Source organism: Hakea prostrata, chromosome 3, assembly GCF_041222555.1.
Source record: "Hakea prostrata isolate BN-2017 chromosome 3, UWA_Hpros_2, whole genome shotgun sequence".
Classification (NCBI taxonomy): Eukaryota; Viridiplantae; Streptophyta; class Magnoliopsida; order Proteales; family Proteaceae; genus Hakea; species Hakea prostrata.
Genome location: NC_142602.1, coordinates 44,667,504 through 44,681,148, shown reverse-complemented (window position 1 = coordinate 44,681,148; position 13,645 = coordinate 44,667,504). Strand labels below are relative to the sequence as shown.

At 37.4% G+C, this 13,645-nt stretch overlaps 1 protein-coding gene across 1 annotated transcript; it reads left to right on the top strand.

The window, feature by feature from the left end:
* The first annotated feature begins 3,858 nt into the window (after positions 1-3,858).
* On the top strand, positions 3,859-7,150 carry LOC149022336 (large ribosomal subunit protein eL30-like). The gene is made up of 5 exons (XM_089150462.1): positions 3,859-3,942; positions 4,151-4,256; positions 5,900-6,001; positions 6,691-6,759; positions 6,846-7,150. The coding sequence occupies exons 1-5, from the start codon at positions 3,922-3,924 to the stop codon at positions 6,881-6,883; spliced, it is 336 nt and encodes a 111-aa protein (XP_089006588.1). The 5' UTR covers positions 3,859-3,921; the 3' UTR covers positions 6,884-7,150.
* Positions 7,151-13,645: the final 6,495 nt, after the last annotated feature.

Here is a 13,645-nt window from a genome sequence, read left to right as displayed (position 1 = left end):
ATTGTGGGGGCCATTTATTGGTAGGGTTGCATATGGATAGACTTGGGCTCATGGGCGCTCAAGACCGGTAACCAACTCGTGAGGGGACATGAGAGCTTCCCGTTTACCATATGTGGATAACCAATAGGGTTGATGAGTCCGTAGTCAGGTACTATGAGGACTCTAGTGTGAAGGATACCAGAAAGGATCGCCAGGGGCGAGGAATGGACGTATCAGGGGTCATCCGGTTTCACTCCCCCTACCGAAAGGGTAGTAGCATGTGGGGTACCTAGCCATGCAACTCTAGACTCTACCTAACAATGTCATCCAATAGTTATGACAGTGCCGGAGACATCAGCAGGCATGTGTCCCATTCCACAGCCTTCTGATGTCCCAAGCTAAGATATCCCAAAGGAATACCTCATCCATCAGAACTACATACTAACCATCATCAGTATATCACATTCATAACTATCATAGTATAAGTAAAGACAGTGTAAACAGCAGTCATATAACAAGATCAGCGTGTGAAACATGATTACAACAGCATATAAAATGAAAGGCTAATACTAACAGACACTGGACTAGCATGTTCAAGTCTATTCATAAAGATAGGATTGTATGCCCTTACCTACATATAAGTAATTAGTCCGTAAAAAGAAATCCGTAAACAATTATAAAACTTTCTCTTCAAACAGAGGACACCTAAACACAGGGTTACAATAAGGTATAAGTCAAATGAATCAAATTGGATCAAAACCAAAAGCCATTTGGTCACTGTGTACCAGCCGGTTGCTCGTGCCGGTTGCTTAAGTTGAGCGACCGCCACTAGTGACCGCCCCAAAAACAGTAAGTTTCAGATCCGAAACTTAAGCTTTTAATCATCCGTTTTCAATCCGGATTTCGAGTGATCATAGTCTGAATCCCGAATCTAACACTCCTATAGCCAATGGGTGAATGGAAACCTAACAAAGACACCAAATTGGTTATCCAGAAACCTCCCTCTTGATTAGATCAGGCCTTTTCACAAAAGTAGGGTTTCGTTTTCGGATCTGATCTCACCAAGATTAACAAAAAGGTAGGCGATGCAATAGAAGGATCAAGAACAACCAAAGGGAAACACAAATCTACCTTAATCATAGCAAGTGGTGAAACATAAGTGAACAGGGAACCACTTACCTCAACTGGATTGACTATGAATAACAGTAGAACCTTTTGGGACTCCAACAACACTTCAAATCTGCTTTCGGCACTTCTCCGCAGCCATCCAACCTCCAAAAACAGTAACCACGAATAAAATATTCATAAATTAGGCGAGGGTTACTATTTATAGAAGTCAGGGGGAAAAATAGGGCAAAACCCCGCAATTTATAAATTGAAGACCAATCAGTTCAGCAACTCCTAAACAAGGAATTGAAGACCCAGATCAAATCCAATCCTAAAGGGGTTTTGCACACATATCAAGTGACTTACCTAATAGGTAGAAATGCCTTCAAACCATGATAGAGAGCACTCCAAGTCCATCAACTAATCTGATCTTCATCAAGATTCAGTTTCCATAAATAGAACCTCATCATCAACTCTCATGGATTCAAAGCCAGACACCAAGTCCTCCACTGGGATGGCCCAAAGCTGACTTCTTACTTTACTTCGGGTCACTGGACCTACAAATAACAAGGTTTCCGGGTCAAGGTTAGGGCTGGGTTTTACACATATCGTCATCTTCATCAGGAGGTTTACCTTGTTCAGGTAAGAGAGCAAGAGAGCAAAATGAGTGGTTACTTTTTTCAAAGCAATTTCCACTTCTCCCACCCATTAGATTAGGATCAAAATTCTCCACATCCTCTTTTTCTCCTATTTGGTCCTGCCTCTGAAGTTCCTCCTCATTTACAACTTCTTTAGTCAAATTTGTTATCATATTACTTGCCTTCTGTAACTCCACTGGTAAAGAGTAGTTAATCACATGTTGGCCACTTGACGGCATCCTTGTACTTTTTGAATTCTCTTCAATATCCTGTCTAGTCTTTAACACACCTCTTTGATTATGATTTCGAGGAGCCATCACGTTTCTACCCTCTCTTTGATGTGTGATACGCTGCCACGTGGCCGCAACACGAGTCGTGCTAGTTTCCATGTTGGGTACTACTTCCTGATCTTCTTGGGAAACCATTGCAAGTGCTGCAAATCTAGAACCTGATCCTACTCCATTAACTTTATTTCCGTCTTCCGTACCACTCTGGCCTCCTCTTTCCCGTCTGCCATTTTTCTCTCCGGCATTATTAGACGGGTTCCGGCGATTGTCTTTTCTGAATTTTGTTTTCTGCACATGTAACCACGGACCATATGTATCTGTTGGTGCCCTCTTTGCCTCAGAATTTTTAGTGGTTTCAAACGCCTTTTGTGCAACCTCTTTGGGTTTAGGCGCTGGTACATCTTCCTCTCCGCCATAGAAACTAGAACATTGTTCTTTATGATGGCCATATCTTCCACAATCATACCACAACAAATTCATTGACTCGTAGAGAATTTGGTGAACACGGCCTTTGAATATAAATTTGGACAGCAAGGGTTTGGATAAATCAATCTCGACACAGACCCGCGCATACTTACCGGCGACAACTTGGGCTGTTGTTGAATCGATTTTAATTACGTTTCCTACTCGGTTACCCAGTCTAATCAAGGATCGAGTATCAAAATACTCTATACGCCAGGGAAACGCACCCATACCGCCAATTTTTGCAGCTCTTCCTCAGGGTTGAAATCCGGTTGCCATCTCCTCACTGATAGATAGTGATCAACAATTACCCAAGGACCATCAACTAGGGCTCTCTGAAAATCTTCTTTGAAAGCGAATTTTGCAATATAATAATCATTGCCAATGTCAATAAGATCCAACGCTCCTGTAGGTTTCCATAGGGCTGATAATCTATCGGATTAAAACTTAAAACCCACCATTTTTCCTACCAGTTTAACAATCAAGGTCTGATGCCATGGTTTCCGCAATCTTTCTTTTTTTTTTTTGGACAAGGTAATACTAGGGCAGAAAGCGTCATCTTCCTTCTCACCATCATCCTCATTCTCATCGTCCGTGTCCCATTCAGAATTGGGTTGGTTCAAAAATCCATCATCGTTGAAACCGTCGATTTCCTCAGTCTCCATACCCTTTTCTTGGCTAGGGCTAGGATAATTTCTAGTTATCATCTCTGCATAAGATCGTTGCACCTCCACCGGTGGAAGATTTACATAAGAAGAAAATCAAACAAGAAATCTCATATTAATTTTAAATTATTCCATTTTATTTGTACCAATATGTACGAATCATGGATTGTTCTTCAAGGTTGAAATTATTCAGAAACCATTCTTTTTAATGTTGGTTCTGAAGTGTAAGAAGATCTTTCTGGAGATTGAACACATGTCAATAATTCAACCGTGCGAATTGAAAAATTTTCCTCTCCATGTGGTTAGAGGATCCGAACTCTAATATTATGAGGTAATTATGGAGATGGTTTTGGTAATTTCCAAACTCATGATATTCTCCCATATTGTCACATCTTCTTTCCTAAAAAAAGAAATTAGTTCATCTTGATTTAATGAGGTCTGATTCTTTTTTCTTTGGTAAAAATAAGGTCTAATTTATTCCTAACAAAAGATTTACCAAAAAAGGAAAAAATATTCCTACCAAAAAAAATAGAAGTCGGATTCATCAGAAGCATGAGAAAAGCTGGTCTCAGGCTGAGCCCAGTTTATATGGATTGGGCCTTAAGTTGAGATACTTAGCCCGGCGCAAGCTGAGCCCAGTTTGATTGGTTTTCCATTTTATTGAAGGGCAGTGTTGTCATTTAGCCTGGTAAGCGGTATATAAATAGGGATCGCTTCTCTCTTAGGGTTTCTAGGCCGCCATTGTATCGCAACTCGCTAGCTGTTCTTGTTGGAGTGGTAGCCATGGTTACCGCAAAGAAGACTGTAATCCTTTCCCTCTGTGTCCTTCTTTGCATTGCTATCTGATTTCATTGATTTCAGTGGACTGTAATCCTTTCCCTCTGATTTCTTGGTTTTTGGTTAAATTTAGATCTCTTACATTTTAAGCTCTTATAAGCGCTTTCTGCTTCTTTGATGATGTGTTATTATCGTTTTAATATATGTATATTTTTGATATTACTGTCTCTTTCAGAAGAAGACTCATGAGAGCATCAATAATAGGTTAGCGCTCGTAATGAAGAGCGGGAAGTATACCCTTGGGTATAAAACTGTCCTTAAATCCCTAAGGAGCTCCAAAGGTAGGTTCAGCTAACAAACTTTGTTTTTACTGTTCTTCGTAGTGTTATTTATTCAAGTTTGTCGTGGATTCTGGTTGCTTGCTTTAGATTTTCTCATTTTTCTTAAGTGCCTGGCCATGTGGCTGTTTGATGCTAATTTGTATGGAACGAAAAGTGGCAATCATGCTATTATTTTATTTGCTACTAAGGAGAAGTTTTCTTTAGCTCTTAATAAACGTGAACTGGTGAGGGTTTCTGTGTTTTTGTTCATCGTTCATTTGCAGAAGCCTATAAATTCCAGCTAGATTGGATAGGCAACATGTTGACATAAGGGCTTGGAATTTGCTCTCTTATTATGGCTGCCACACTTAATAGCTGAGTACTTGGTGCTTGTATTAACGTTATCTATTTTGAATGATATATTGAAGTGTCAATAACATTTCAATACCATTTCAGTCCCATAAGTATTTTATGCTTGTTATACTAGGATGCTGGTTCTTCATTTTGGCTCTGTAGGTCTAATGTTTTCATGTGGAAGAATTGTGTTCTCTTTTTAGCAGAAAAAGGAGATAGTGAAATTGACAGCCATGGCCTAATTCCTACCCCAAATCATGGGGATATTTTGTTTTGGGAATTTTTGGCTGTTTTTGGAGTTATTTTCAGCGTCACTGAGATTAGGAAATGAAATGGGATAGAAATACTTAAATAGCCTATAAGTTGTTACTTCTAGCACTACTAGAAGCACTTTCTCACTCTCAGTCCTTCTGCTGCCTCAATTACCCTGCCACGACTACCAATATCATCACTATCGGTTCTTTGCCATCAGCACCACCTCCTCAGTCCCAGCCCTACTGCTGCCTCCACCCACCTCTATCACTAGACTCCCAAAAAATTGGAGAATTGATACTCAGAATCAAACTATCATATGGAATTCTTGTATGTGAAATGTTTCATGATGCAACAAAATCAATTACAATTTCTGATAAGAAAATCTGTTTGGTTACTATTTCAAGAGATTGAAAGGAAAATCGTACCAAAACTATACTAAGCCCTGATCTTGTATGATTTCTAACTTGATATCATGGAGTGATTTCTATTCTGATTTTTTTTGTTTGAAATTTATCATGGAGTGATTTCTATTCTGATTTTTTTGTTTGAAATTTACACCTTATTTCAGTGAAATAGATATTAAATTGAATTGCTGAAGGAGTTGAGGAGTGGTTTCAATTTTGAAACTGAAATGGTTTTATCTTTTTCAATGAGTAGGTGTTTAATTTGGTTGTAGAGAGCGGTGAATCATGTTGTTAATAATTCCACCTTTTCACTGCCACCGTTCTCTTCCTGCTCTTGCTCTCACTCCCCTCACCAGCCTCTCCCAAAGAAATATAGAGAATTTATGCTGGGAAATTGAACTAATAAATGTGTGTCCTGAATATTTCAAAGCAATGCAACCAAAACAATTTCGATCACTTAGCCAACACTTCTATTTGTTTACAATTTGATGATATCAATCTGAAGTTGTAATGAAAATGAGACCAACTCTTGCCTGTTTAACATCTTGTGGTTTCTAGTCAACTTCTTATTTTTCTGAAAGACATTCATGTAATTTTTCTTCTTGAGATACTGGTTCAAGTGTCATCAACTGTTAAATTTGTCGTGTGCAGGTAAGCTAATTATTATTGCAAACAACTGCCCACCTCTTAGAAAATCAGAGATAGAATACTATGCAATGTTGGCAAAAGTTGGAGTTCATCACTTCAATGGGAGTACGTTTCCTGTCCCTTTATCTTGTAGATCATATTTGTTTTAATTTCCCTGAACCTCAAAAGGCATTGTGCGTGAGCCTCCACTTTACAGTGGCAGCTGTCTTGATTATGGAGGTTATTCTAACATTGTTGAATGCTGAATTTAGACATATGCCATCCTTCGTAACCATTAAGGTTCTTTCCCTTGAATATTGTGAAGTTGTTAATGATCACAGCAGACATTTCACTGTTTGTATACCTTTGCTAATCTGGTCTACCATTCTATTTATTGCACTTTCTTGGATGCATCAGCAGTTTACATTTATTGCTTTGTCATCTTTGTCAGTTCACTCAAAACTAGATGGGATATTTTCCCAGTAAGTAATTGGTCTGCATTTTCTTTCATCTTGTAGGCTAGGCTTTGCTGTTCATCAAAAAATATTTAATGAAATACTTGTATCTGGTTCAGTTATTTGTATCTGGTTCAGTTATTTTCTATCGATTCAATTTTGCCCCTTTGAAGCTTTTCTTACCAAGGGGAATATTCCTAGGATTTTCATTTTTTCCCTTAATTTTTAGTCTTCATTTCCATTTGCTATCTATGTGGCCGAGTTGTTGAAGCTTTTCTTAGCTTGCCTTGAGCATTTGAGATTTCACTTTCAATAGATTTCAGGATATCCTGCCTAATGTGTGTTTTCTTTGATTCTCAGACAATGTTGATCTGGGGACCGCTTGTGGAAAATATTTCCGGGTGTGCTGCCTCAGTATTATAGATCCAGGTAGGCTTTCTGTTTATTATAATTTCACAGTTTAATTTTGCTTCAAAACCTTGGTCTGTTCTAATGTCAAAATGTCCATATTTCAGGGGATTCTGATATTATCAAGAGCATGCCCGATCAATGAGGAGATTTGAGTGTATTACACATTTTTATGTTTACAGTTTTAGTTTGTTCTAGTATGAGGTTCTTTCTCTGTTTGGTCTTTGGTGATGCAAATTTTGATGGTTAGTAGCTCTTGCAGACTCATTTTCCAGGGAGAATTATATTAAGATATCCTTGAATCTATTTTGTTATGGTACCTTGAATCACAAAATGAGGGCTGTCTACTATTTGAATGAACCTTGTTTTATTGCTTTTGTTCTTATCATGCTTTGCTGTATTGAATCACTTGGTGTTCCTTTAAATCACTGTCAAAAAATCAGATTATTTTTCGCACATTAGGCCCCCTTTCCCTATAGACAGCATTTGAGCAGTACACCAGATGTAAGATTAGTGAACCGTGGTTCGTACCAAGATTGCAGAAAGAGGATTCCCGTTGAAGACGCAAAAAGCCTGAACATGGTTGGATTGCCGTTTCGAGGCTTCTGCGTTGGCTGTGTTCTAGATCGGGCGTCTGAAAACATGGATCGTCGAACCTTCATTGTTCATGTGTGTTGGGCGGTCCAATCTGCATCACAGCCTCCTCGAATGATTCCTGCATGACCGCGAATGAGTGTAATGTACTGTCGCTCTGATCTTTAATTTGTGAAATTAATCCCTCTCACCCTCAGTTTTGTCTTTCCATTATTGAGATTAGTCTAGTTGCGGTTGAGTTGAAGGGGTACTCGAGTGGTGGTTCATGACGAGCCCAAATCTGCATTAGTTTGAGGCCTACAAGAGTAAATTTGTCTTATGATTTGCAAGTTTTTTGGTATAAAAATGTTGGGTAAATATCACTTACCTCCCCTCTTAGTTGAACAAGTATCACTTACACCCTCTCTTGATTGGATAATATTATTTACCTCCCCTCTTACCTAGCAAATATATCAAACACTTCCTCTCAATTTTTTTGGTTAAATTTAAATTTTATTATTAAATATTTTTTTAAAATTTCAAACTACCCATGTTAAAATATTTTTTACTTTAAATCCTAAATTATCGTAATCATCTTAACAGTTAAAATACTAAATTATCCTCAATTAAAATAATTATTATAAATCAAAACACTATATTTAAAAATCAATTTATCTTTAATTATTAAAAGCCCAACATACCATTTTTTTTTTAATTTGATGAAACAATTAAAAAAACACGTACAAGTAAAATTAAAGATGCAATTAAAAAAAAAAAAGGTATGTTGATAAAATTAAATACGTACTACTATTTTGGGTTTTTTTTTGTTTGATAAATTATAAAAAAGAGGAAGGTATGTTGGGCTTAGGTAATTTAGGTTTTAATTATGCTGTTTTGGTTTTTTAATAATTATTTTAATTGAGGGTAATTTAGTATTTTAATAGTTAGTATGATTATAATAATTTAGGTTTAAAATAAAATATATTTTTAGCGTGTTTAGTTTTAATAAAATTAAATTTATCTTTTTTATCGTTTTCGTCCCTAATTACCTTCGGGTCCGTTAACTTCCTTTGTTTGTTCATTGATCCTATTTGATACTCTATAATTTATTAATGATAAACAATAAATTTACAGTAATCTGAATATATAAATTTTGTGGTTGGTTTGTTTTATTGTATTTTTTTCTCTTTGGGTTAGGCAAGGGTAGTTTGGGGTTTTAGAAAAATACTTAACGGTAAAAGTTAAATTTAATCGAGAAAGTTAATAAAGGGGAGGTGTTTGATATATTTGTTTGGTAAGAGGGGAGGTACGTGATATTATCCAACTAAGATGTGATGTAAGTGCTATTTATTCAGCTAAGAGGGGAGGTAAGTGATATTTACCCCAAAATGTTTTATTTTGTGTTTGCTGTATATTTTGTGACTTTTACTTGAAAAAAAGAAAATCTTATAATATTTTAGATGAAAATTCATTTTTATCATTTTTGGATTTTAAGGAGCTTTAATTACCAAAGATACTAGAAAAATATGTCCCCTCTTGTTAACGTGTCTAAAGAAGTCCTATTTGGACTCGCAACTCAAAAGGAGTATCTAATTGGACTGGAAAATAGGAGGGCCTCGGTGACCAATATACGAGGAAATGAATATGATGGTGAGCGTCTGAAGAGTTTCTTCGCACTTGAACAACCTCAGCTTGAACCGTCCAAAGCCGTTGAACTTGTGTCTCAACGACTAGAGTTTGCGCCATCAAACTTGGAAATACAAGGACTTGTAGGTCTATTGGTGACCATATCCTTGTTTAAGATTAGGGGTGTAAATGAATAATTGAAATTCGCTTCCGCATATGCATCCGCATTCATTTAGGGGTATTTGAATCTGTCCGATTACTAATAGGATGTGGATATGGTATACCCCTTTCTTATTGATTATTATCCGTTAGATAAAATTATCCGATTATGTTATTTATTTAGATTTATTTTTATTATTTTATAAATTTTTTACCTGTCATATGTGCCTATTTTTTTAGATTATCTATTAAAGTAGTTATCAAAGTTGTTAAATTCTTAATTTTAAATTTATCCCTCACAAATAAAATGGCAAAGATATAAACAGTAGTGTATTCATGCCCATTTAGAAGAATTTATTTAAGAATATAACTATCCAATCAGAAATCTAAAGCAAATTCTAAGCTATCACAACAGAAGGAAAATATGAAAGGAAATTAAGAGTCGTTCTAATACTAAAAAAAAAAAAAAAAGCTTTAAGATTTGACTAATTCCGATGAGCTCTATCATCACACAGGTATGCTTCACTGCATTGTTCGTAGTCACCAACATCTTGGAAACCCAACAAGTCACCCACCGAGGCTTCATAGTTTTGGTTCTCAAAGTCATTGGTACCTGCAATACCATCTAAAAATATGTCCCCTGAAGGGTAAACTTGAAAATAACTTAGCAAGTAATCCAACCACAATAAACATCTTCACAGACAATCCAAGACAAGATAAATGCAATGACATGAAACAATATGTGTAAGTATGCTTCTAACTCTATATATGTATGCTGGTTTCTATTGGCAGACACGCTTTAAGTCATAACACCATACTCCTCTAGGTGGGTATCAAATCACTCTCCCTCAGCTTTCCCGGCATCTTGGGTTCTCCGTTTGGTAAATGGGTCATGAAACCTTCTCGGAAATCCTTGGCTGGGGTTTAGGTCAACACTCTCTCACATCACCATTTGGCTTGAGTAATGGTGCGTGTACATGGATAATCTTAGCCCAATGCAAGTCATCTATTGAGTCACATCTACTTAGGATTAGATAAATTCATTCTTCGCTTCCCGCGATCCTTTCCGGTACCTTTCCCACTAGAGTCACCGTCTCCTTCATAGCTACGTAAACCCTTTAACCATATTGGTCGTCCACACATAGTAAACGGGAAGCTCTCGTGTCCTCTCATGCTTCCCGCAATCTTGAGAGCCCACGAGCCCAAGTCTACCACATACAACCCTACCGATGAATGGCCCCACAATGTGATTCATGTCCTCTCACGAGTTGGTTATCGGTCTTGAGTGCCCACAAATCCCCCATTTCTGCCACGGGTCACTTGGTCTCAATTCCCCTTCCGATAGGGTCAGATATGACAAGGGTTTCCTAGCCAAACACTTTTAGACATGCCCTAGGTATGTCACCTAGTAATCAGGGAAAGCGCCAAGGAGCACCATAGGAATGCGTCCCATACCACCTCCACTGGTGTCCAATGATAGAAATATCAAAAGGGCATTCCCCATTCCCCAATCACAAACTAGGCATTCACATCACATCATGCTTTCATACATATCACAATCAAGTCCAAATCATATTCACATCATTCATAATTGAATCCAGTATGTAAGTCACAATATGAGTAACCTACTGTAATTGCAGAACTAATGTAATGTAAAGAAAGTAAAACAACAGTAGCTGAATCATACATTCAAATCACATCATAACAAGGTATGTAAATATGCATATTGTGAGTGGAGTACTCACCTTGAATTCGACTTCATAAACTTCGAGAAAGAGATCAATGGGCAAGTCTAAGATCACCAAAATAACCCTAAACATACATGTATTGAACATAAGGAACAAACCTAAATGACCGGAGACGAAACGGAAGCTTGGCCCAGTCAACCAAGTGAACAGTACACGATAGCAAACCCTAAATCGGTCATAACTTCTTCGTTTGAAGTCCGATTACTCCGAAATTCAAAGGGGAATTCCCAAAAAACATACTAAGACTGTATAAGAAGGTCTAAGCATCAAACATGGTAAAATAGATTGAGTCCTTATTGAACTATGAAATTATGGTTTTACCGCAGACAGTTCGTGTATCTCATGGAGAGACTAAAGAGAATGGGGATTCACTCTAGAAAAAGAAAGAACAGTATTTCAAAATCTAGAATAGGAATTGGGTAGGGTCTAACAATGAGAGAAAACAAGGTTTTCAATTGGATACCCTTTCTTGAAGGTTATCATAAAATTTCCTTAAAAATAAACCTAGGGTAGATTCACAAAGTAGAAAGGAAAAATGGATTCACCCACAAATTATGGGGATAGAAGGAAAGGTTGTAACAATGGTGTGAGACCTTTCCTACAATCATAAAGATAGGTAGAAAGTTAAGGAAGGGGTAACTCATGATTTTAGGTAAGATCAAAGACATAAAACATCACCATATGGTTTCAAGAAACATAAAGTAAATGGGGGGATTCACTCTAAGAAAGAAATAATAGTATTTCAAAATCAAGAATAGGAATTGGGAAGGATTTAACAATGAGAGAAAACAAGATTTTCAGTTGGATACCCTTTCTTGAAGGTTACGCTAAAATTTCTTTCAAAATAACCCAGGGTAGATTCACAAAGTAGAAAGGGAAAAGGGATTCACCCACAAATTATGGGGATAAAAGGAAATGTTGTAACAATGGTGTGAGACATTTCCCACAATCATAAAGATAGGTAGAAAATTAAGGAGATGGTAACTCATGATTTCAGGTAAGATCAAAGACATAAAACATCACCAAATGATTTCAAGAAACATAGAGTGAATGGGGGGGGGGGGGGATTCACTTTAAGAAAGAAAGAATAGTAATTCAAAATCAAGAATTGGCATTGGGAAGGGTCCAACAAATAAAAGAAAATCTAGGTTTTCAAATGGGATACCCTTTCTTGAAGGTTACCCAAAAATTTCCTTAACAATAAACCTAGGGTAGATTCACAAAAAGAAAAGGGAAAATATATTCACCCAAAAATTATGGGGAACAAATAACAATAAGTCTTTTGTAGGAATAAACAAAGGATTAAATCTAACATGCTTTGAAATCATAATCAATTAGAAGGGTTAACAAATCATGAAGATCACACTTGATTTCCCATCGAAATCATCATGTGGAGAATTCATAAGGTTCTAGAGTGTATGGAGATCCACTCTAGAATAGCAGGGATAGAAGGATCAATCATGGGAATGACTTAAGATCACCCTACTATCAAAGGGAATAGAAGGCACTAGAAGAAATAGTAGAGAGAATAGATCAGAGAAGAAACAGATCGATTACTAACCTTGTAGAAGAAGATTCGACGGAGAAACTCTAATGGATGCTTGGGGATCTTCCTTAGCTTCGAAGAGGAAGTTCTAAGGTCCTTCGCACGTTCTCCAAAGGCTTAGGAACATAATGGGGTTGATTACCATGAAATTCCAATAAATAGAGCTTCAAAACCCTTAAAAAATAGAGTTTTACCAAACTTCCCTTGCTTGGGCAGCTTGTCGAAAAATAGGGATTTGTAGCTCCAAATCTCAAGATTTTCGATGGGGCTTCTCCCAACTCAACAAGCAACTTACCTAGCATAGAGGGACCTTTCGAAACATGTCCAACTAGGCCTCAACTCCATCAACCAAGCTGTCACACCCCACCCGCCAGTCTCGGTTACCCGCCCGACAACCTGTGGGAGTGATCCGTCACAGGATCCACGGTTTTAGTCTATCAACAATAATAAATACAAATAAAGACAATCAAGAGCAAGAATAGTTCAATTAATGAATTAAAGAATTACAGGAGTCCAAATAATCCAATAAAAATAATCAATGAAAGAATAATAAATCAAAAAAATACGAGTTCAGCGGAAGCAATTCAAAAAGAATTAAATGATTTTCTTTCCAGTTTCTTTTTTCTAAAGCTAAGTAATGTTTCTCATGAATCTCTAGAAAGGGGGTCCTTCAGTTCTTCTCTATTCGTTCAGCGAACTGTCTGACAACTTGTCGTCTTTGTCCATCAATGGGTACGATAAGCGCATTCCATGCACTCGCAGGAGCTCCCACACAGGCTATCTCCATTTCCCATTGCCGGTGCCACATCCTCTTCATACGGGAAGGTTCCTTCATAGGAAACCAATCCATCTTCCGACACATTTCCTCCATCTGCGCAGGCTAATAAAACATATACAAATAAAGGAGTGAGTTCTAGAGAACTCAGTAAGAACAATTACAATTCCCATCCAAATATCCAACAAATCAGAAATGCATAAATGATATGAATGAGTGCAAAGTATGAATGATACCATAATTCTAACTATGCAAGTCTCTAACAGCTGACATGCTTTAAGATATACACCAACCCTCCTCTGGGTAAGTCTAGTCACTCTGATCCGGCAATGACTGGTTACCTCTGTAGGGATCCTGGGTAAAATGGAAAGTCCACACCTGGCTCTCAAACCATGGCTGGGGTTAAGTCAACACTCTCTCACCACGACCATTGGCAATGAGTACTGGCGCATGTCGGGGTTTCTAATCCAATGCAAGGTC